This window comes from Pimephales promelas, chromosome 25 (genome assembly GCF_988280905.1).
Source record: "Pimephales promelas chromosome 25, fPimPro1.hap1.1, whole genome shotgun sequence".
NCBI classification, from domain to species: Eukaryota; Metazoa; Chordata; class Actinopteri; order Cypriniformes; family Leuciscidae; genus Pimephales; species Pimephales promelas.
The window spans coordinates 17,095,415-17,120,063 of record NC_142793.1 but is presented as its reverse complement, the minus strand read 5'-3'; the positions used below and the strand labels follow the sequence as shown (position 1 = coordinate 17,120,063).

Below are 24,649 nucleotides of genomic sequence, written 5' to 3'. Positions count from 1 at the left end.
CTTTTCAATTATTGTTTCTACGTTTTATGCATCGACGACACATGTAGACAGTGCGCACTGTGCAGATGATGAGCTCTAATTAAAAGGAACATCCTACACTCATCACACAAACAGGATAGATAGGCCAGTCCATCAGCGGAGGCTGTTCAATGTTTCACCCTGGCTGAATAAACAGTGCTCCGTCAGGCACAGTTGTTGGACGATAAGGATTCATATGGCTAAAGAGCTTGCCGTTAAAACAGCAAGCCAAGAGGGGGGAGGTGGTTGTGCTAAAGGGGCCGCTGCTGAGCATGCACCTCTGTCCCCTACCCAAAGCAGGGGTAACCAGAGACCAGATTCCACCACTAACTGATACTCAGAATGTGAGACATTTGGTGACACATTTCCTTAGCACACGCTCTCTGAGTTGAGCACCAATGACAGCGAGACTGCCGGGCCATTAGAGACTGATTGAGTTCACTTTGGCAGGGACAGCAGAACACTCTAGAACTTTTGTTGCCCTTCCGTGACCTGTTTGATTCGGACATCAAATTAAAAGGAAAATATTTGTACTGCTTTGGGCAAGAATGAAAGAAACACTGCTGCCCAAAAACACAACATTTAATGTACACACAGACAAGATATTATGTGAAAGTATACAAAAGTATCTATATTAAGGGATAATTCACCCAAAAATTTAAATTCTGTCATTATTTACTCACATTTAATTGGTTCCAACCCTGCATGAGTTTCTTTCTTCTGCTGGAGACAAAATCCTTTATTTTAAAGAATGTAGGTAACCAAACAGTTGATGTCTATAGTCTATTTTTCCTACTATAAAAGTCATTAGCAACGTTCTTTAAAATAAATTATTTTCTCTCCAACAGAAGAAAGTAACTCATGCAGGTTTGGAACAACATGAGGGTGAGTAAATTATCCCTTTAATTACAAATTATAGTATGCAATAGAGGAAGCAGACCTGCAGTTGATCAAACCAACTCATTTTTAACACAACTCAAATAGTCAAAATCAGAGTTAAATTGAAGTGTACTTTAATTACAAAGCATTTACATTCAGTGATGAATGTATAATTAGCACGTCAGTAGTATCAGACAAAAGGCTAATATGGATGCAAATGCTTTGACCCTCAGATTAGCCCTACTTTGCTACTTCATATGGTAATATCCTCATTAGGGGAAATCCAACAAAAGACTTAACAGAAAAGAGTTAATACGTAGATTTTCTTTGTAAAGGCTCTTTCCTGCTTACCTGATTAATATTATGTAGGTATACATTTTTAAGACTCAGATTTACAATAAAAAAAACAGATGATACTGTTTTCAAATGCCACTTTCCAAAGATTACACAATTCAAATATAACTGCACATGCCAGGGCTTACAACTGGCACCTAATACACAAACACATGGTAAATCACTCAGAACGCGAAAGGTTGGTTTCGTTTGACATTTGGAACCAGCAGCTTTGGTTACCTCAAACTACATGGAAATGCTACCGAATAAAGCGCCATCTTGTGTTTGTGGAGAGGAATGATGACACAAGAGGCCAAACTGCAATGCAGCACAAACACACAGCTTGTCTTGGCATTACCCGTTTCCCATGCAGCATTAGGTGAACGGCAGTCACAGCAAGACAGCTACGTTTCCGAACACTTCCCTCTGATATTTAAGGTGTGTTTTTTTTATGTGGAATGCACAGATCTACGAATTCCAGTGAAAATTCATGACTGAAATAATCAGGCCATGGTGCTAAGCCTCCTGTGACAGGATTGTGTTGATCACATGACAGTGTGCATATCAAAACAGCTTACGGTTTGTACGTCTATGAAAATTAAGAACCTAAAGACGACACCAGCTGGGGTGTAATATGCTGTGAGTGTTTAGCGTTTTGACGTTAGCGTAAGCGTCGAGGAGACTCTGAAGATCTGAGGAAGCATGTTGCTCAGCTGGTAGAACATCTCGTCTGAGATACTCTGATGATAAAAGACAATCAGAAAGACAGATTGATGCCACATTCTTTAATAAATTGCTAAACAACGTAACTTTGTTAGTAAATGACTTGCATTAAATTGACCAATTTTGACTTTTACTGATTTTTTTAAAACAAATCAGCCAATTAGAATGATTTTTACAATATTTTCGAATTAAATTTTTTTAGCATACACATTTTTCCACAATATTAAGTCTTTACTGTATTTTGATCACATTTCAAAAACATAAGAATCTTACAGATCCTTTATTTTTTATTGATAATGTACATATATATTATATATATATATATATATATATATATATATACAGTGCGTTCAGTATGTAGACAACAGGGTTTAGTTTAGAGGAGTTATTTTAAAAGGTGTTAAAGAGTAAAACACGCAGCTGTGAAAGTGAAGGGTCCACTAAGCCTGTAAGCATTTGTCAACCGATGGGCACTGTTTGAGAATACAGTTAGTATATTATGGTTTATTTAATCTACTACCAGTAAATTTCCTGAAGTCACTTTTTTTCATCAAAAAAAAAAAAAAGAGACACTGTTGTACTGTCAGTAGCCGCGTTTCCACTGCCGGGCTAGGGCTGGGCCAGAGCTAACAGCGAGCCGGGCCGAGCTAGTGGCCTCGGGCCTCAAGCACCGGGCTTGCGTTTCCACTGCCGGGCCAGTAGCCCCACAGCGCTGCCCCAAACCCCACCCCTAACACGCCTTTCAGGATCAAACGTCATAAAACCCAACCCATTTCAGCGGGTATTATGAATTAATTTATTTTTTAAATTAGGAAGATAGCATGTATATATGACCTGACCTGCAATAGTGTCCCGAGACCAGTACAGGCGATTCTCCATTTCAAGCAGCGATTTTTTGCGCGATATAACAAGTAGGGCTGCGGGCACGTTTTCAAGTTATTCATTAATCGTTAACCGAGGCCCATCGGTTAATAGCCTACTCGGTGCATATAGTGTGCGCGCCGCAACCTCGAGATACGGAGTTAATTTTTTAACACCTTTAATAACTGATTGGACCCCATTTGAAACGAAATTAATTTATAGAAATAAAACGCAGCAAGTACGGAGCAGTTAAAGCCCCATTTCCATCACCCTTCAAACTGAAATTGCCAATTGAAAATAAGCAAAACGTCCATTTCACAAAAACTCCGTGTCTGCAAATAATAATAATAATAATAACCATCATCATCATTATTGTAACATTTGATTAGGCTGCATATAGAAGACGCCTTTATCCAAAAAAGGAACAGAGCACAAATAAACACAATATTTTTGACAAATATCAGCGCATATCCAGTGTGTGTGGAGCACGCACTGATGGCTGCGAGACGCCCATGTGAACAGTTTCATTGCATTTCTTTCAGTGGAAACAACTTAAAATACTCTTTCATTTCTGGTCATACAGAAAATAATAATACATTATTCGCAAATAAATTTATTTATAACAAGAAAACGCTGTGCTTTAACAATTAATCAAGGCGCGCTTCATGATCTCCGTGAACTGAAGCGCGAGACCTGAAACAGCCACCGCATTCGAATTTGTTCGTTTTAAATTGGACATTTAATGTACAATTTAAAACGAACAAATTCGAATCGAAAGCCAATATCTTCTATGTGTATGTAGCTTAATTTCTCTCTAAATGTGCATCCGGAGATGGAGATATGTTTTTAGCCGAAAATCATTTAGAAAACAATAGTTTATTAATAAACAATTAATGCCTCGTTATTTTATATTATTTTATTATCAGACACATTTATTATAGCCTATAAATCACCCATAAATCCCCTTTCTGTAGGCTGTGGTTACGGCTCTTCTCATTCAGCACTGCGGGGAAAATATCATTTCCAGGTTCTAATTTGGCCTCAGAAAACCAGTAAAATATATATTTTTTCATATTAATTTGTCAAATATTTTAAATGTTTAAGGGGCAAAAAAATCAAACAAATATCTGAAAATTCGTCGATATGTAGCCTATATATTGTTGCGCAGCATTTGGCATAGGCCTACAGTTCAAATTAAAATGTTATGCAATTTTAAACGGTTAATCGGTTAAACATGGACACCCCTATGTGCATCTTGCTTCAGATCATAACGTTCCATAACACCGATAAACTCCGCCTTTTACCTTGAGCACGCCTCTAGCCCGAGCTGGCCCCCTCTGGCCCAAGGTATTCGACGGGCCAGAAATCCTGGCCGTTGGCCCCGAGGAAGCCCCGATCAAGCCCCGGAAGTGACAGTGGAAACGCGACTGGCCCTGGCACGCACTAGCACGGCCCGGCCCTGGCCCGGCAGTGGAAACGCGGCTAATGAGGCTAAAACTAACCTGTGGAACAAGGAACTGAACAGTCCGTGAGATTCCTCCATCCCAGGAGGCCATTTCCATCATAAAACCTAAATAAAAAGGTAAAGAAAACTCAATTAGTACTTACCATTATCATATTGTTTAAAGTAGAGATAATGGAGCAAATAGCTTATTTGAAACAGAAGATAAGTAATTATGAACAACAATGCTTGACTCAATTGATTGATTATACTACTCTTATTGACCCTCAAAAGTAAACCATTATTATTATTATTTTCTTTATTTTTTTGTTATATGCTTTATCCTCTAACGGGTTGACCTGGGATATTACTTAAATATGTTGTTCCCAAATAATATGTAATGAATAAATGTAATGTCTTGCAAAATATTATAAAAAATTTTGAAAAATGGTATATTAAAGAGGCCATTTTATGCTCTTTTACAAAGTGTTGATTTTGTTTTTAGCTCCTCAACTGTCACCTTCCTGCTATCGGGAAGTTTTAAGTTTCCTTCAATATTTTTGTACTAAATCCTAATCTAATCAAACTATATATCATTGGAAAGGTCTCAGACTCAAGAATACATATATGTTGATTTTGCAGAAAAATATATGTTGGAAGAGTAATGGAACCCTATATGATAAGAGTGCGCATCAATTACAGATAGTTTTCACCTTTGTAACAAAAAGTCAACGACCACACTTTTAATCATTCAAACTTTGATTTGCATGCTAAAAAATCACAAAAATACATATATAATCTAGTATTTGTCAATAAAATTATAAAATAATATTATCCTCTAAAAAGTATTAGGTATCATTTGAAAGCTTCCGAACTCAGAATTCATCCTGTGAAAATTGTTTTGAAATTGGATGTTGCGTTACAGAAACGGCACTCTAAATTATTCAATCAGGCTCCTCCCCTTTTGGGCATCATCATGTTTCATAATTTATGATCAAAATCTTTTCTAATCTTGACAAAACACATCGTCAGAACGGTCTGAGTCTCAAGGTTTCATATTTTGTGACAGAAGTGATATTTGGACAAAACTGTATTAATATGTTATGGCAGAATGCACACAATTATGTCGATAATCAATCTGCACATTCTACATTTGTGCTCTTTGCATGCCCACCTTTCACACACTTGAAGACCAGCTCAGCTCGTTTCAGACACCAGGGAATGGTCATCTCCTATAGAGAAGAGGAGGAAGAGGAAGAGAGGGATAAAAATCAGTGACTGAAATAATATTTAACCAGGATGCAAAAGTACCAAACAACTACTCGTTCAGGATTATTCAGATCTCAAATTAATTTAACTTTATTTTTCTCCTAATAATGTCATACGTTTAATAGTTTACTATAGATCATTTTGTGATGAGACATTTCTGTGTAACAGCAATACAAATGCAGTGGTTAGTCGCACTTCTTAATCTTGTCGATTTCTACAGACATTCATCGATAAACATTACAGATGTCCAAACAAAGTAACAATTACTTTACAGACGTATACATCCTAAAAACAAATCCTGTCCGAAAAAAGGCTTAAGACCTCCGCTTTATAAGCATTTTTCGCCTTTGGCAGTTCCTGTTCAGATGAAAAATATTTCCTGAACACTGAACATTCCTCAACATCGGCCTGTGGTCAGAGAGGCTGTGATTGAGGCTTTCATTTACCCAGAACTACACTGGTCAGTCCAGACGGCCTGATCCAAAACAGACTATTTCTAAATTAGACGACAGAGTTTTGAGGTTGAGCAACCAAGTTAAAATTTAAAAGAGTTCTTCAATTTAATCAGTGCATGATTAAATTGAATATTATATAGACCAGTGTCTATATAGTTTTATGAATTTGTAGACATTTTTAGTCAAGTGAAGTATATTTTTATAGCGCTTTTCACAATATGATTTGCATCAAAGCAGTTTCACAGTATCAATCAAAACATCATAATGTTCGTTTCTTAGTGGAAAAACATTCACGTTTGGTAGAGCTGATCAATTTTATTATTGATTGTGATTGACACATTTGTATAATAAGGAAGAGTAGTTAATAGTCTCTTATTGTCCTGATTAACCAAGCTCTCCATAAAAGCCCTATAATTTATTAAATATTTAAAAAAACACTGTTTTTACCAGCAGGCACCACCAGCATGTGCATTTCCCATCACTACCTTAATTAAATCTAGGATTAAAAATAGTGATTCTTTTATGTGTGTAGAATAGAATTGTTTGCATATTAGGACAGCCTTTTCATTTTCCACACATCAATTCAAGTCAGATCACATGCTTTGGCTAGTTAATAAATTACAGTAATTAAGCGTGCACAATAAAGCAATATTTTCAAGGAAAATAAATGCATGCTGAATAATAGGAACACCGATCACAAGTGAACAAAAATGCTTTTTGCTTTTTGAGAGCAAATATATCAGATACATGTAGCGTCACGCAGGTGGTTAAAATGGAGCTGGAATGTTTTGTTTTGTTTGGCTGCTCGTTTGCATGTTCTAGAATTAGATGCCATTGTAAAGGGCCAAAGCCTTCAACATTCCCAGAAAAACATCTTAATGATGGTAGTTGGCAGCAGAATCCTCTGGAACACACTTAGTATGTAGATTGTTATAGATTCCAGTAATAGAAAAGTTGAGGCTCGGTTGGGTTTTTGAAAACCCTACGATATTTAAATCAAAATGATGTCTAGTGGCTCAAAAGTTCAGGTTTTGAACACTTTTAGGAACTCAGACATGAATCACTCACTTCACAGCTTAAATAATGTAAATACAAGTCATTGTTTGTAAATGTTTATGAATCTTTAATGAAATGAATGTCATCTATCTACTCTTACCTCAGACATGTCATGCACCAGCAGCAGTGGGATGGTGATGGTGGTGATGTCATGGGTGCAGCAGACCTTCAAGATGTTCCTCAGGCCCATGATGGCCGGGTCCCGGGCTGTGATGTTCCCCGAACGCACGTTATCGTCCACACAGAGGTGGAAGACAATATGAACCTCAGACAGATTGGAATGGCGAGAGATGTAGAATTCACCTTATGAAAAACCACAGCATGTTAGGACTAATCAAACAGAGCGCTAAAAGCATACGGAAATGTTTGAATTACCTGGGAGGATATTGGAGGAATTCCTATCTATGATCTTATTTTTGTCTTCACTTCCCCCATTTCTTGTCATCTCTATAAAACAAAATCAAGACGTGTATTAGTGTAATGCATCCAAATATGTTGAGTTTGTAATTATCATCATTTTAAACAATGATTGTCATTAAATTTATTGGACACAATTATTTAGTATCATCACATATCAGTCAGTACAACAAATACATAAAAATAATGTATAAATACAATTTACAATATAAAGATGATGCCACTTTTATTTGCACTATAGTAACTGAATTTGGGAGAAAATGTGCCTACTTGTCAAACAATAAAGAAGGCAGAAAAATTTCTACAAAAAAAAATTATATTTGTTTTAAAAATAAGAAAAAGCAGGCTGCTGTGAACTGGGGTAAGAGGATGTGCTTAACTTAAATAAAATTACATACATTTATGTTTCATGTAATTTCCTTTAGGGGTGAAATGTATGTATGTGTATGAAATTTTCGACCCCTGTATGTATATACACTACCGGTGCAAAATTTGGAATAATGTCGATTTTTTAATGTTTTTAAAAAGTTTCTTATTGTACCAATTACCAAACAATAAAATCCGAATCTCAGTGGTTTAAATTCACTGCAAAATGACTTCACAAAACTCTAAATGATACTATCATGGTAATAAGAGTTCTCTTTCAATCAAAGCTATTTCACTGTGTTAATGAAATATGCAACAGTTTGTTGTTTGTAAGTTGTATAATACATCAGCGATGCCACCGTACACCCAAATCCATTAGAAATGAGTGTACGGTGGCATCACTGATGTATTATACAACTTACAAACAGTTAGCAAAATGAAAGACTGTACCAGTGCACTCTTTCCCTCACTTTCTGCCAAAACATTTGTGCATCTTGAAAAAAAAAATGTGTATCAAGTTTCATTGTAGCCTGTCATAGTCCCTGTTGAATGAAATTGAACACTAACTCATGGTGGGACTGAAGTTGGATATGCAATGGAGCAATGTAGAGGTGCAGGTTTTGGACGGACACACACACACACACACACAGTTGTTGTGTCACTCACCGGGCTGCTCTCTCTGCTTGCTGCTGCGCTGAGCTCGTGCGTACAGCACCACCTGCTGGATGATGTCCAGCTGCTCATCCACTCTGGAGAAGTGGAAGTCTGTGCACTCTTTAGACACTGTTGCAAAGTCTGAGGCCATAGGAACAATTGAAGATGTTATTGTTGTTGTCTTTAATTTGACTTTTGCTTATTTTTGCAAACGAAATGCTAGAAATTAGATATGATACCTCTCTTGATGCCACTGTACGAGTTGACTCTGTTGTCGACCAGCAGCACCAGGCCGCAAAGTGATGTGGAGTAGAGCGAGAGGGCAGTCTGCAGTCGCCGTAACTTCACCCCACTGCTGCTGTGCCGACGGTGCTTACAAAAGTCCAGAACATCAGATCGCAGAAGACGGAGATTGTGCATGGTCTTCAGCTGAGCCCCTGAAAGAGAGAAATATACGCATCACATCGGTGGCTATCTGTTTATTTAAAAATAAGTATGGTTAATATTGGATATACTCTACTGTTCTAAAGTTTTGGGTCGGTAAGATTTTTAGTCTCTTATGCTCACCAAGGCTGCATTTATAAGATCGAAAAATACAGTAAAAAACATAATGCTGTGAAATATTACAATTATTCCAACTGCTTATTTATACAACTTGTTCTGAATTTTCATTAGTCAGTGGCACATGATCCTTCAGAAATCATTTAAAATGATTTCAACATCCTTTTTCAGGATTCTTTGACGAATAGAAAGTTCAATCTTGAAGTTTGCATTTATCAGAAATTTTATACTATAATTTTGTGTTGTGGCATCTAAATTCTAAAGAAGCTTGATTTAACCACAGAATAAAAAATGTAAAAAGGTAGTTGTGACTTTTTTTCTTGCAAGTCAGAATTGTGAGTAATAAAGTTCGAATTGCGAGCTATAAAGGACTTTTTTCTCGCAATTGCAAGTTATATACTCAGAATTGTGAGATATAAAGTCAATGGCGAGAAAATTAGCTTATATTTCAACTCAATTTGACTTTACAACTCTTATTTAAAATAATTTTCATTTGAATGCCATGAATTTACATTTCAATTATCAGATTACGCTCTTGCCCAAAATTTTAAAATGGGTGCATCATTAACTTATGAAGACTGGCCTGAAAAATATTTGGTAAAGCCAAAACTAAAACTAAAAATGCATGAATGTGCATCAATGTCATTATATTAGATACTAAATTATCAAACAGAGCCAAAGAATACTTCAAGCAAAACATATCACAAAAGGACGTTTTAAATCAAGACAAAATACATTTGGATCCTTTCTGGTCAAACATTAACTGAGAGGCAGACTGAAATCACATTGGAAGTGGGCATAAATCCCCACGCCGGTTTGTTGTATGTGGGTATTTTTATGTGCAGTTTTGTATCGCCCAATGTTTCCAAGGAAACGCCATACCTAAGTGGATGGTGAAGCTCTCCTCCAGCTGTTGCTGCTCCTCGAAGAGCCGAGCCCCCGCTTCCCCTGCCTCCCCCAGCTGACCGGGCTGCACCTTGATCTCCTCGCTGAAACACAAATAACAAGCTCAACTTCTAAAGTTCCTCGCCGTCCATCAATCACAGTGATAAATACAGTTGTTTTGCTGTTGGCTCTAGTGTAACACTACTTACTCATGTGCTAGACGGTGTCAATGTGTCAAAGCGGTGATGCAGTAAAAATCAGTTAGAACTGAAACCGCATCTAATGTGGTGTTAAAAACATTCAGTCAATGAAACTGAATGAAATGTAGAATTCCCTAAATCAGAACCAGAGGAATCTCTTTGAGGACGTTACTCGCTTTCAGCTTCTCGGTGTCTGATTTCTACTACTATTCACTTCACCACCTCACAAAATCATTGATCATCGCAGCAAAGAATCATAATCTTAATGCCATCAGTATCTTTACATTTTTCTCTTTCACTCACTTTATTGTGCTGTTGTTGGGGTTCTGTAGGTCCCGGTGAAGCTTCATCACCCATTCCTGGTACTCGTGTTTCTGGATGTCTGTGACATGCTTCAGTTCACTGGCCCACTTGTTCTCTAGCACCTTCCCAACACCAAACAGAAGAGTCATTAATATGTTTTGCATTATTATAGTTTGTTTCAACTTGACAGTTTGGTCTTACTTGCTGTGCATCAAAGTGTTGGGCAGCCACGGTATTCACATCCTGGTCACACAAGCTCTTTCCCAGCTCCTGCATGACTTTATTCATCTCAACAGCCTGTCTGTGAAGACAAATTAAAATACTTAATCTATTTTATAGTAGGAGTTTTGGACATGTTTCTTATGAACAAGCAAAAAAAACTTAATAAATAAACAATAATAAATAAATAAATAAATAAATATCTATATACATATATATATATATATATATATATATACACACACACACACACACACATATATATATATAGTATGTACAATATATGTGTGTCTATAAACATATGCGCAAACACGCATACATATATATATATATATATATATATATATATACACACACATATACATACACTCACCTAGAGTAATAATGGCTGCTGAAAAATCTGCTTTGTGTCACAGGAATAACAAATAATATAGCCATGGCAAGCATAAGAGATTAAGAGCATATCACCACAACTTGCGCACAATGATGCGTGCATATATTAAAAATAAATAATTTCACATTTATGTAACGTGAAAAATCAAAGTCATTATAAAGAAAAAAGTTGTTTTCCAAATGTTGACTTGCAGTCACAAGCTTCTGTTCAAACAATTCATATTATAATTATCTTTAAAATAATATATGCAAAAAAGTACACAATTAAAAGTACTCCATTAAACAAAACTTCTTATTTTTGACTGAATATGGAGAGATTCTGTATTTACGTTCAGAGCTCATTATCCAAATTGCACTCCTTGGCTTTTTGCCTCATAAAACAGAACTCCATCTCGCTGCAAACTCCCACACAAACCTCTCCTGAAGTTTCTTGAGCTCCATATCTCTCTCGCTGATGAGCTCAGAGACACTGACAAAGTAATTGTGTTCCAGGTTGAGAAGGGTCTCTGAGGCTGGAGAGTGGATCAGTTCATGATAGACACTCGCAAAATCCTCGTCCCAGCTAGGTTCTTCAGGACGGGCATGTTCCAGTGTAGTCTACACACAGAAATGATACAGAACAGACACACTTACCAGGGTGGCACAAGAGTAATCGACTTCCTGAGTACTTGTCTGTACCAACTCACCTACTGGAACTACATAAATTGATTTCCCTAAATGCTTTTGTATGTTGTTACTTTAAAGTCAACCTGCAGTCACCCCATATTAAAAATCAAAATGACCTATCAAAACGTTTTTTATGTGAAAATAATATTCAATAAAAAACTGATTCAGAAGAGTGAACCATATAGGCTCACCCACAAGTGTCAATGTATCAGAATGGTAATGCATTTTATGTTTCGCTCTCTACAACGTCGCACACATAACGGTTTTTGATATGATTAGGTCTTTAAACCTTGATGTTGTAATTAGTTTATAGTTTTTTCTAAATAAAATAATAGGTCGTTTAACCTATTTTTATACATTAGATGAACTTTTTCCTACATTGCATATGCAGAAAGATCTGGAAGCTTAATTAACAGCTATAAATAAAACTATAAGAATCTTTTTACGTAAACAACCAGGTGGTCGTTAAAAGGCCATTTGATGAGCTTGAAATAGATTGGAGAGCATCCATGTGTATTTGTGTATGGCTGCTGTAAAATGCTAATGGTTATCCTCTGTGCATAGCAGTGAGCCATCAGCGCTTCATAGAAAAGGGAGGGGGCGGATTCTGCTTTCTTTTTATAAGTTTGCTGGAGCAAGTGGAAGCAGAATTTAAACTGCAATACTTTGAAGTGCTAATGCAGATGGTCAGGCTGACCTTCTAAAATGTGGCGATAGGACAGAAGATATTCTGTTTCAAAGGAATTATTTGTGTGGGCAGAGCCAGAGTGTGATTTATTGGTTTAATAGACAAATTAGCAAATTGAGTAATTCAATTGATTTAACTGCATCGATGCTACCGGAGGAAATAATTGAGCTGAGTAATGGACCTTAATCAGCACTGCACCATAATTAATTTTTGACAGGAATGAAAATGAGATTGTAAGGGATAGAATTATAGTGCGTTCGATGTATTGTACTGTTGTGTACGCGCGGCTAAAGTAGTTCCAGGCAGGTCTTGACCACATTATAGTTCCATATCACTTCTCTGATTGCATGTTTTGACTGTGTTCAGTTTTTATTTAAGCTGTTAGTGAATACTTCATTAGCCTATTTATTCTATGTTTGAACAAATCTGAAATCAAGCACAACCTGAATTTTCCGTTCCAGCCATGACTTTTAGTTTTGGTGCATCTCTATCTATAACACTAACTTTACAACATACACAGTGTTATTAAACTTAACTGAATCAACATTTGAACAGAACAGAATTGAATTGAATAATGATGACACTATTGCGTTCTGTTGAGCTGACTACCCTAACTTGATTATTAATATATTAATTAATGAACTTTGCAACATTAACACAAAAACAATGACTTGAAATTGAAACATCATACTAAAATAAGCTGAAATATAATCAAATTATTAAAGGAGTAGTTCACTTTTAAAAAAAACTTTTGCTGATAATTTACTCACCCCCTTGTCATCCAAGATGTCCACGTCTTTCTTTCTTCGGTCGAAAAGAAATTAAGGTTTTTGATGAAAACATTCCGGGATTTTCTCCATATAATGGACTTCACAGGGAACCAGCAAAAGTTTTTTTTTTTTTTTTTTTTTTAAGTGAGCTACTCCTTTAACTTCTGTAGAGCTGTTAAACAGATTCATTTGAATTTGATTCAAAATTGACAATTTTATTTATTTTCCAGTTTTAGTAATATGAAGCTGCTTTAAAATAACATGTATTGTGTGCACAATAAATAAAAGTGACTTGACTGATCTACTTAAAAACTAGGAATTGATTAAGAATTAAAATATGAAGTATGTATGTTTTCATGTTAAAATGCCTTCTTAATGTTAATATTCAGTGAAAACTATAAGACAAGTGAATGTTGTTTCCCCCCAAAAAAAGTCACAAAACACAAAAAATAGGCCATGTCATTACATAAAACGGTGCTGGTGTACAGTAGATGTAGAAGGAATGTAATAATACTGAAGTAAGTTAATTATTAAATTGACACCGCGCTCTTACCTCAGCATAGGCCTTGGCCCATATATTTGTAAGTTTGTTGACGTCAACCTCTCCAGTAGTGAGTCTCTGCAGGGCTGCCTCTGCTTCTCGGTCGTAATCCGCTAACATTTCCCTCTCTATGAAACTAACGAGTCTGTTTTTCAAGTCTAAAATCAATGCAGAAGCATTAGGGGTTTACACAGTAATTCATATTTACGACTTGAAAATAATGTTTCTCAAATAATTGTTAATACATTACCATTTTCTACAAAACAGGGGATTTTATGAAGCAGCATGATCCGACCATGAAGATCACTGACATTGTCTTTGAATGGGAAGTGAAGTGGTACTTTGAGGACACAGATATGTTTTCCTGCCCTAAACTCAAACACAAACTCCTTTTCGATTGTATTGGCTTTCCCTTTGGTTTTCCGCATCTTAGCCTGTATTCAGAAGTCAGACAAACAAATAATGTATTTACAGCATAGACGACAGATACAGACGTAAGTTATCTTAACTACATTATGAATGTCTAGTAGGCAGCTCCCTAGGTTTTGAGACACCGCCATAGATTCTGCAGATATGGACTGGAAAATAGGCTAATAATCAAGTCAAAAAACTATGCCATCAAGATGTAGCCAGAAATTCTCGTAAGACAAATACAGAAAATATGGATGCAACTATATGTTCATAAAGACGCAAGCGTCCTTATTATTTGAGTAAACAAATGCTTTTTAACAGCAGCTAACATCACAAGAATAAATTCAGTGTTCGCAAACGAGCTCGTCCCAGAAGACCAAAAAACAGATAATTATAAATTATGTTTGAAAATTAAGTGTGGTTGAAACACACGGGTATTATTCATGCATTCGTCAGTAAACTGTTCAATATTATTTGCTTGCATAACACTTACTCGGCTAGTTGTTAGCTTCTTCTTCTTCTCCCGTAGTTTTGGAAGTTTGCAAACGAGGTGCATTACCGCCATCTTCTGGACTGAGGTGTGATTTCATTGAGCTGACAGTTTACACGAAAAAAATAAATACAAATCTAAATTAAATTTGCAAGCTGAGTTTCTTTCAGAAAGATCATTATAACTTCCTTACAATAGATTGTGTGTCATACAAACTCATAGGTTGTTAAAACACAATCCATTCTTCGTTGTGTTTACATTTTCCACTTCTTCACAATGTATAGTCCAGTCTGGTGTTTTCCTATTATATTTTGGCAGCCATTTAATCTTGTGTGCCCTATTCTCAACCTTGCAACCTTGTAATTTTCCTCTTGCTGTCTCAGTATGCGTTTCTAGGCTATCACTTCTTTCTGAATGCTTTATAAATGTATTCCTTTCTCCTCCTATTCCCATGTATCCTGATACATTTTGATAATAGTATCTTTAATGATAATAACTATAATTTCTGATTTACAAATGGACTTTGTATATCTATGTGCTTTGCCTTCGGGGATTATTTTGCTAACTTATCCACCTTTTCATTTCCCTCAATACCAATTGAAACCAAAATAAACTGTATATATATATATACTTTGTTGAGTTAATCTAAAAAAAAAATTGATTTATTTAATCTAAAAGATCTTGCCTACATAATGGCCATTATTTTTCTAATTGCTGCATATTAATCACACCAAATTTGATTATTCTCGTATGAAAATGTGTTTCTACATGTAGTAGGCTTAAAGTCTTTGACATGTTTATCATATATAGCCTATCTTAATTAAGATAATAATTAATAGAGTAGTCTATTTAATAGGATATAGGGCTTTGTGTGGGCCTCATGGCACTAAAGCACCTAAATGGTCCACTGAATAATATAAATTCCTTTCGTGCTGCAATAGTGTCTTGTGTCACGTATGGGACACTGTTGTCATTGAACAGAAGCATGAGGTGTGAATACAGGATTTGTTCTCTGTTACATAGACAACCTCTATTAAAGATGCATGCTGTATCAGTTTCAGGTAGAGTAACACATTTGTTGAGCTCTTTGTCTCTTGAAGCCTAAATCACACACAAACACTGTCTCTTTTCAATTAGTCACAAGGAAAAAATTAGGACTTCATCGCATAATCACGTGGCCTGTGTCAAAAAGCCTGCTCGACTAAATTGAACTGAAAGAAAATTGATACGTAGTGTTGATATTATAATCAATATTTTACTGGTAAAACCATGCAGGCATCACAGAAGATGATTCTGTAATTTTGTCAGCTTTTCTGAAAAACATACACATTTGTCACCACATCTTAGGCTATATCCTAAGCATTTCATTTGATTTGGGGCATTTTCATTTTAAGTATTTTTGGAGAAAAATGGCTGACTTTACGTGTCATAAGCCTATACATAGCCTAAATCGGCCTAAATAGTATAAATAGTAAAAAAGAAAGAAAGAAAAAGTATACAACAAATAATTCACACTGTTTGATAATTTTGACAAAATTACATGCAGTAGGCTAAATAGGCTATTGTTTTCTTCACACGTTTCTAAAAAATAAAGCTTTCCATTGACACTGTTGTAAACAACTTTCGTAGTGTTGTTGGTTGTGATGAAAGGGACACTGACACCTAAAAAAATATTTAAATAATTTTTACGTGACAAAATTGAATTGGTTTATTGCACTCATTGTTTAAATCATAAACATTCATGTGTATAAATATATAATTATTTATTATTTTAATGGATATCCTTAGGGTAAAACAATATCATAAATTATTTTTAAAAAATTAGAAATCTTTTTCTTTTTAGTTTTAATAATAATAAAAAAAAACTCACCTAAAGTGACCAAAGTTGAAGTAACATCCAATAGTGACTTTACTTATCGTTTAACTGTCACCATGGTTACGCCGGCCATTACAACCACCAAGCGCGTGGGAGGCGCGCCACCTGCCTGCCGCCTTCATCATTTTCACTCTGCGCGCTGCTGTTTACTACCGTACACTAATCCATCAAATATAGGATACTCGATGTGAAGAAAATAGACAGAAATGTATGAATTTCCGTAGACCATTTTAAATGAGGGCATCTGACTACGGACAAAAAGTAAGTAACTTTAGGCAACGTTTATAGTTTGTTCTAAAGCATTCTTCCCATTTTCGTTGCATGTTGCAAAGTTGTGCAAGTTAGTTAGTCTATACATTTTTAAAAGATTTATGACATCTGCAAAAATATGTAAAGGCGTATGATGCTACAAATCTGTAGAGAAAATAAATTATAACTTTATATGAAATACCCTGTTACCCAGCTGGGGTCACTAGTAGCTCGCGAATTGATCAAAGAGTCGATTCATTTAATATGAAATACAATTATAATACAATTCTTAGTTATGAGTAGCCACTGTATACTGTATACTACTGTTTTATTTTTAAAAGGTGTGAAAAGTAAAAATTATCATCAAATATTCATCTTTGACTTGTCAAAGCACACCTTTCCTTAACGGAAACTTTTAGCCTAGTTATTCTTGTTCAGCTGGCTGATCGTACAAATATTCATATATATATATATATATATATATATATATATATTATACGTATGCCAACACTGTCAAATAAAACAAAGATGTTTGAAGTTTTACAAGAAAATACTATTTCAGTCTTTTTTACTTCAAAATTAGACCTTTAAATCAATGTGTTAATTGCTGTTTCTTTGTAATTATTTGTGAAATATACCAGTAATTTCTGATTGAAAAGATTGATATATTTATATGTTTTTTTTATATATTTATATATTTTTTTTCTTTGAACAGAAAAGCTGCAATGAAGAAACTAGAAACCCTCATAAAGGAGAACATTAGCCTTCATTTGGTGAAAAAGGTAGGTGAATTTAATACAGAGTTCAAAGGGATGACTCATAACATCGTGCAGCATACAATCATAAACAAACCTCATTTAAAATGGGGGGGGGGGGGTGTCAATGAGTGCCTGTTTCTGCTGACATACTACATCTGTGAATCTATTTTGAAAATACTGCCTTGCCTAGGTTGCCAGGTTACTATATAACTTTAATTAAGTTTTTTTTTTTTTTTATGACAGCCCCTTGTCACCATTCACTTTATTTATATCTAAAGAGAACAGCCCATGGAACTGTTGAGGTATAAGACTACAAACCCAAAAGGCGCACATGTGATGTCATACCTTTTCTCTCAATAAATGAAGCTTTACATTGCAGAAATCATGAGCCCTGGAGAAGAAATGTGAAATCAATGACTGTTGCTTTCTTTGCTTTTAGAATAGACCCCGCGTGACAATTTGCGATTAGTCATGGATTTAGACTGATTTTTTTTTTTTCAATCTGTCTGTAAAACAGTATTACAGAAGTTGTGCATCTGTGCTTTAAATCTGCATTTTCACAGCACATCCCTTTAATACGTCACCTGGCAGAAAAACTAGACCATTTGTTTTCTGAAGAAGCTTGTCTCAATAAGAAGAGAAGCAGTAAAGACCTTGAGGCGAGTCTCTGAGAAAGAGCCCACACTTCTGCTCAAAAGTCACACTGCCATGGAAACAGTTGTTGTACTAAATGTGCTACTGAATGTATTACTTTAGAACGGTGGACTGGTGCTGGTTTCAATTCTTTTAGTGGAGGTGTTGCGTTCCCACCATTCCTTTGACTGCAGGAGAGATTGACTGAATGTGGCCCATCTGGACATAGCACTGTACTATCATTAGCTCCAGTTTGTGCGTGGAACATACCGTCCATCTGTACTGCTACATATTTTCTAATTTAAGCTTGGGAAGATTTATGGCAAGCTATATTAATAAAAGACTGTGTGAAAAGCAGTTTTTTGCAATTGTATATGCATTGTTAACATTGCGAATATTAAACAGCAGTGTAGTCAGCACAAATGCATAGCATATTGCCTCAATCCTTTTAATTGCAACTATCCAAGATTTAAGCAAATGATTTCAAAAGGCATCCATAAAACTGCTAAAATATCTGCTATAATTTAATGATTTATATGTTGCATGCAAAACATTATTTAGTCAAATGCAGGGCTAATTTCATAGCCTTCAATGGAGAAAGATGCTTCTGGGGCCATTCACACAGAATATGTTTTTGAGATACATTTTTTTTTGAGTGATATGGCAGTGGAAGGAAAAAGAGACAAAGGCCTCAAAATGTGATTTTTAAAAGCTTAAGTACTTTTCACTTGAGTTTTTTAACACTGGATGTGCAAAACGCTAAAGCATCTAAAAACTATGTAAAATAAGTGCAATGGAATGCAGAAACAAGATGCATGGAGGGCGAAGAATTGAAAAACAGAGAGATGTGGCTTTTAAAAGTTGACCTACTTTGAACTTGAGCACTGCATTTTTGAATTCAAGTGTCCTGCACGAGACCACAAAAGTCACAAGACTTAAGTGCAATGGTCAAACACGTCCGTCTAGCGCATGTTTACAAAGAAGAAAAAAAAAGAAAAGAAGCGCACTGGAATGTAAAAACACATTCTGTGTAAAAGCCATTAGGTCTAACCAGCCTATCCTTAAAGGAGTAGTTCACTTTAAAAAAAAAAAAACTTTTGCTGATAATTTACTCACCCCCATGTCATCCAAGATGTCTTTCTTTCTTCAGTTGAAAAGAAATTAAGATTTTTGATGAAAACATTCCAGGATTTTCTCCACATAATGGACTTCATTGGGAACCAAACGGTTCAAGGTCCAAATGAGAGTTTCAGTGCAGCTTCAAAGGGCTTTAAACGACACCAGATGATGAATAAGAGTCTTATCTAGCAAAACCATTGGCCATTTCAAAAATAAATAAAAAAGTTTAAGTTTTATAAGCACAAATGCTCGCCTTGCTCTGTTCTGTGATGAGAATTCGCAACTCTCCTGTTCAAACTTGTTCATCAAAATGAACAAATCTTTTTTAGAGTCATGACTCGAAGGGTCCTAGATAAGACCCTTATTCATCGTCTGGTGTTGTTTAAAGCCCTTTGAAGCTGCACTGAAACTCTCATTTGGACCTTGCACCGTTTGGTTCCCATTGAAGTCCATTATATGGAGAAAATCCTAGAATGTTTTCATCAAAAACCTTAATTTCTTTTCGACTGAAGAAAGAAAGACATGGATATCGTGGATGACATGGGGGTGAGTAAATTATCAGGAAATTTTTTTTTTTAAAAGTGAACTACTCCTTTAACCCCTTACAATCACTCTGGTGCACTTTGTGGTTAAATGCCTTGCTTAAGGGTACACAGGTGATAACTATTCAATTGTGCTTTATGTCCTTCAAACCAGTAACCTTCTAGTTACCAGCCCTGAGCTTTAGTCTCCAGTCATTCAAAGTTAGCTATATATCTCCAGAAAACCGATCAGTATAAACAGACAGCTTGCAATTCTATTTAGTGCTAGTGACTATTGACTTTATTTTCAATACACTATGCTAACATTTTATGCAAATAAGCAGTGAATTCAAAACAGCTAGTTTGTTGTTGAGACATCAATCTCAAATGCATTTTAGTCTCATATGGAATATGTTGACTCGTGGATTTGGTGTCTGATAAACTAAGTGTTGGCAGGCCCTAGACCTCCAACCGAGTGTGCGTTGATGATATAGCCATTATCGAGATGAACTCCTCACCCGATAATGTTTCTTATGGGAGCTTGGAAAGCTCGATGTTACTGGATACTCCAAATTAAACCAGGCTATTCACCTTGATGTGTCAGAGAGCAGCGGGTTTCACCCTACACACCTGATTTACATGACAAGACTATAGCCAGTCTCGTCACACACACTCACTCTAGCATATTTAAGTGTGTAAGAACCATATTTGTCTTTAATAACAGTCAGCATAAATACAAAATAAGACACCATTAATTATGCTTCCCCTCTCTTTCCAAGCCAACATTTTCTATTAGTATCGGCCTCTCTGAATAATTGACTGGCGGATTATGAATGAATTTCTTTGGCATCTACCGGTGCCCTCTGGATCATCCCTAGCCATGTGGACAGCATGTCAACAGCCTATCTGTTCTATTGTCCACCTGTTTGCAGTGATGTTTTTGCATATGGGTTGTAACCGATGCAGATTAAGCTGTAAAAATGATTTTTGATGCTTGTTAATTTGAATTAAAATGAGCTAAAGCAACGCAATCACTAAACATCTCGTTTCTTCTTAATTTAATTGTGTTTAATCTACTTAACTATGTAAAATTAGTTAAGTTTAATGAATTTTTTTTTTTTTAGTTGGGAGGGACTAAACCACTGTCCTGGAGTGTTTAGCTCCAACCAGTTCCAAAACACCTGCCTGGAAGTTCCTAATAATCCTGAAGACCTTGATTGGCTTGTTTAGGTGTGTTTAATTTGGCAATACATTGGTCCTCCAGGAACTGAGTTTGACTCCCCAAATTATTTTTGTAGCATTAACTGAAACTGGGCAGTGGATTCTTTAGCTCCCAGAATGCTTTGCATAGGGCTGGCTAAGGAGAGCCGCACATCAGATCAGCAGCACCGAATGAAACAGATGGATCGTTGAACTAAGACCCTGTGCGAGCTACTTGCATCATCAAAACTAAAGTTCAATTAAGTTCGATTCCATTTACTGGCTTGAAAGAATGATTACTTCTTGAATCACATGGGATGAAATCTCTTGAAACAAACTTTATTGAGGATATTCTATGGGTTTGTTTCTACAATGTAGGTTGCCCTGTCGGTGACCATGTGTCTTTCATCTATTCCATTGTTTCAGGGGGCTAACACAAGCTTTGGACAACTGGGTTGCATTTTCACCCTAACAAGGCATAATTGGATTTGTAGGGGATTTACTGACTGAAGAGTCTCTTAATGAGGCTGTATGTTTGTTAGAGTAAACTTCACTTGTGTTGACGCACTCAAACTCTACAATTATAGAAGCACACAACAAATACAATTACGCTGTCTAACAATATAAAACAAGGACTGTTGTTACATAATAGGCTGTAACCAGTTCTTTATTCATGGAAATGCCTCATCTAATCTCATTATGTTTATAAGAGATGTTTGTTTATAAACAAACATTGGAGTTACATCATCATAGGATGGTGATTATGGTTTAATGGGATCACCTGTTCTGCTACACTGGTGATGGAGCCGTTGTCACGCAAACAGTGCTGATTAAAAGTGTGTTGATTAAATCTTGAGATGAATCACTATGATAAGCCGTCGTAGAGGTGTGTGTTTCCATGTGATATACCACTGGGATATCACACACCTGAAAGTGAAAAGGGGGAGCTTGCTTGATGAGATGCTGTGCTGAAATAGTGAACGTTTGGATTAGTTATGTCATAAACTGAATGGTGATGTGGTTTTAAAAAAGGGTTGAATTTGGTTAACACAGATCTCTTAAAAATGGTTCCAAACAGCACCTGATTCAGGTTTTTGGTGCTAAACAGAACCTGTAAATCCTTCTTTTGAGTCGAATAATGATGACAGAATTTTCATTTTTGGGTGAACTATCTCTTTAAGTAGATTGTACAAAAATGCTCGATTGTGGTCAGACAAATTCGATACCAATTTGTCAAAATATAAAATAGTTACAAATTGCCATGAAAAACGATACGATACAGCACTTAACTCGAGTACCTTATTGCTTTTATAAAACGGTTACCACACAATACAAATATTAAAGTAAAAAAAAACATGCATTAGTGTAACTTTCATGAAGTAAAATCACTAAAAGCCTTCCTTCCGCTAGAAAAAAAATAGTCCCTGACCGTGAACAACAACAACGTCCCAATGTGTAATATTCATGAAAGCTCAAGTAAAAGCAACATAGGAACTGCAGTGCTGCTCAGTGATAAATAGAACCGTTGGGTGAAGCGGTCATAGCCGTGTTTTATCATGAATAAAGCACAGCTATTGACCAATCAGAATCAAGGACTGGAACTAACCATTTTATAAATAAGTGTATATCAATATTTTTTACTTAAAGTTGGAATGAAATGAAAATTCACTAAATAAATATAGATCTTATTGAGAACAATTCACCTGTGCATGTTTTATTTTAATCTATTGAGAACAATTAATTTGTGCATTTTTTATTTTATTAAAAAAAATGTACCTTGTAATGTACAATCAAGATGTAATAAATCAATTGTCTGGTGAAATATGCAGGATTTCTCAAATCATTTAGTTTGCTTAACCCCTCATCTCAACACTCAACTGTAAACTTGCAAACGGCCCACTTGTGTGCAGGCTTAGATTTTGTGTTGTGTCTGTTACAAAGAAAGATCACCTTGCTTTCTGACTAATGTTGTTACGTGTCACGCGTGTGTCCAAGTGTGTACTGTATTGTGTTAAGGATGAACAGACAGTGACATAACAATTCTCAGCTTACCTGTGTGACAGAAAACTCCTTTGGTCGCCAATGGTCTAGTGGCACAGAAAGTGGTTAGTAAACAGATCTCAATGCATCACAATAAAGTGTCTTTAATAATACAATCTTCAAAAATCCTTTCATTAATTAATCATCTTATCACACAAAATGTGTATATATAAAATCATAATCCATGCAGCACATTAAAGCACCGCTATTGGATGTACATGCCAAGAAAGCAATTCATCTAAAATAAAATAACTTCAATGTTTACCTAAATGTGACACTGACATGCAATGTGTTTCTGAAGAGCACAAGAATGCAAGTGCAATACAACCGAACCTGGCGGGTGGCATCAGATCAGCGCGTGGTGGCCTGACTGCATCTGCTTCCATCACTCAATGCCTTATCGTCAGGTTGCTTCCCCGTCCGGGCTAAACATGTCAGCATTAGATGGCAGGATCACTGGTTGAAGCGCAACAGCACCCAAACAGCGCCATCAGAGCCCACACTGTAGCTGCTGTCCATACTAGAACTGGATTTCTTGATTAATCTTAATTTGCTCCTTGGATTCATCAGAACGCTCTACTCTTACCTTGCCTGAAGTAGAAATGGGCCCGAGGGCAGAAACAGAAAGAGGGGAAGGAGAAAACAGAGGAGAGAAGGTAAAAATGTTGAACAGGATGATAAAAGATATGGAAGAACGCTATATAATGAGCAGGTATGTGATGCTGTGGTATCAGATTATAATTCCTTTAGGGCTGTGAATTTTCAACTTGATATGTCATTCATTAAACTCTCTTAGACCAAGAACAAAAAAAAACCCAAAAACGTTATTATGAATTAAGAGTTTGTGTATGGGTTATACACTTTAGGTCTGAGCAGTCGAAAATGTTGCCCCAAAATATTTGGATACTAATGCCACATAAAACTGAGTGGCATTTATTGCATTTATAGAAAGAAGGGTTTGTGTTTTGGGGTTGCATTTCATGCGTTTGTATTTCAGTTTAAGATAACCCAGGTAAACCATGGGGGATATTCTTTTTGCAACAACAAGATAGTCCCTTGCTTGGTGTTTCTAGGGTTTGAGGTTTCTCCCACCAGGCAACCAGAGAGCACTGGCGTAACTATAATCTCTTGATTTTAGTTAACTGATGCCCATAATCCTGTAAGATAATCATCTTTACATGCAGACTGTAGAAATTATGGTTGCACTTTATTTTGAAGTGCATGTACAGTGTACTGTACTTTTCTAAGAAAATACTGGTAATAAAAAGTATGGGTTAAGGTTAGGTTTAGGGGTTGGTTCAGGGTTACCTATTACAGTTACTATAACAAGTACATAGTATGTACATGGAAACAGGACTGTAATAAATAAAGTGTGATTACACTTTATTTTAAGGTGTCTTTGTTACACTAATTGTACATTGAAGTACTGAGTGAAATTTAGTAACTATGTACTTACTATAGGGTTATGATTAAGATTTGGTTTGGGGTTAGTTGCATGTGATGTATGCATAATTTATAGTTATTACTGTAGTATATGCATGTAATACTGACACTGAAATAAAGTGTTTCAGCCAAATGTGATTGTAGTTCCTGTAAATGTTGATATCAGATTCCCCCTCCTTTGGTAATGGGAAAGGTCTTCAAGGTTGTGTCA

General features: G+C 35.9%; 2 protein-coding genes across 2 annotated transcripts in view; one reads left to right on the top strand and one right to left on the bottom strand.

The window, feature by feature from the left end:
• Positions 1-582: 582 nt before the first annotated feature.
• On the bottom strand, positions 583-23,037 carry ferry3 (FERRY endosomal RAB5 effector complex subunit 3). Its single transcript, XM_089127905.1, has 15 exons — positions 23,008-23,037; positions 14,603-14,703; positions 13,949-14,132; positions 13,711-13,856; positions 11,449-11,630; positions 10,623-10,722; positions 10,422-10,543; positions 9,916-10,022; positions 8,712-8,909; positions 8,485-8,613; positions 7,411-7,482; positions 7,136-7,338; positions 5,430-5,487; positions 4,317-4,384; positions 583-1,970 (listed from the first exon to the last, which is right to left on the bottom strand). Exons 2-15 carry the CDS (start codon positions 14,672-14,674, stop codon positions 1,878-1,880), a joined length of 1,734 nt encoding a protein of 577 aa, XP_088984031.1. The 5' UTR covers positions 14,675-14,703; positions 23,008-23,037; the 3' UTR covers positions 583-1,877.
• The window catches only part of dyrk4 (dual specificity tyrosine phosphorylation regulated kinase 4), a 30,809-nt gene continuing 22,756 nt past the window's right edge, over positions 16,597-24,649 (top strand). The window contains exons 1-2 of the mRNA XM_039646882.2: positions 16,597-16,736; positions 17,440-17,506. Of these exons, the coding sequence (XP_039502816.2) occupies positions 17,450-17,506 (57 nt within the window). The 5' untranslated portion in view covers positions 16,597-16,736; positions 17,440-17,449. The remainder of the gene's footprint in view (positions 16,737-17,439; positions 17,507-24,649) is intronic.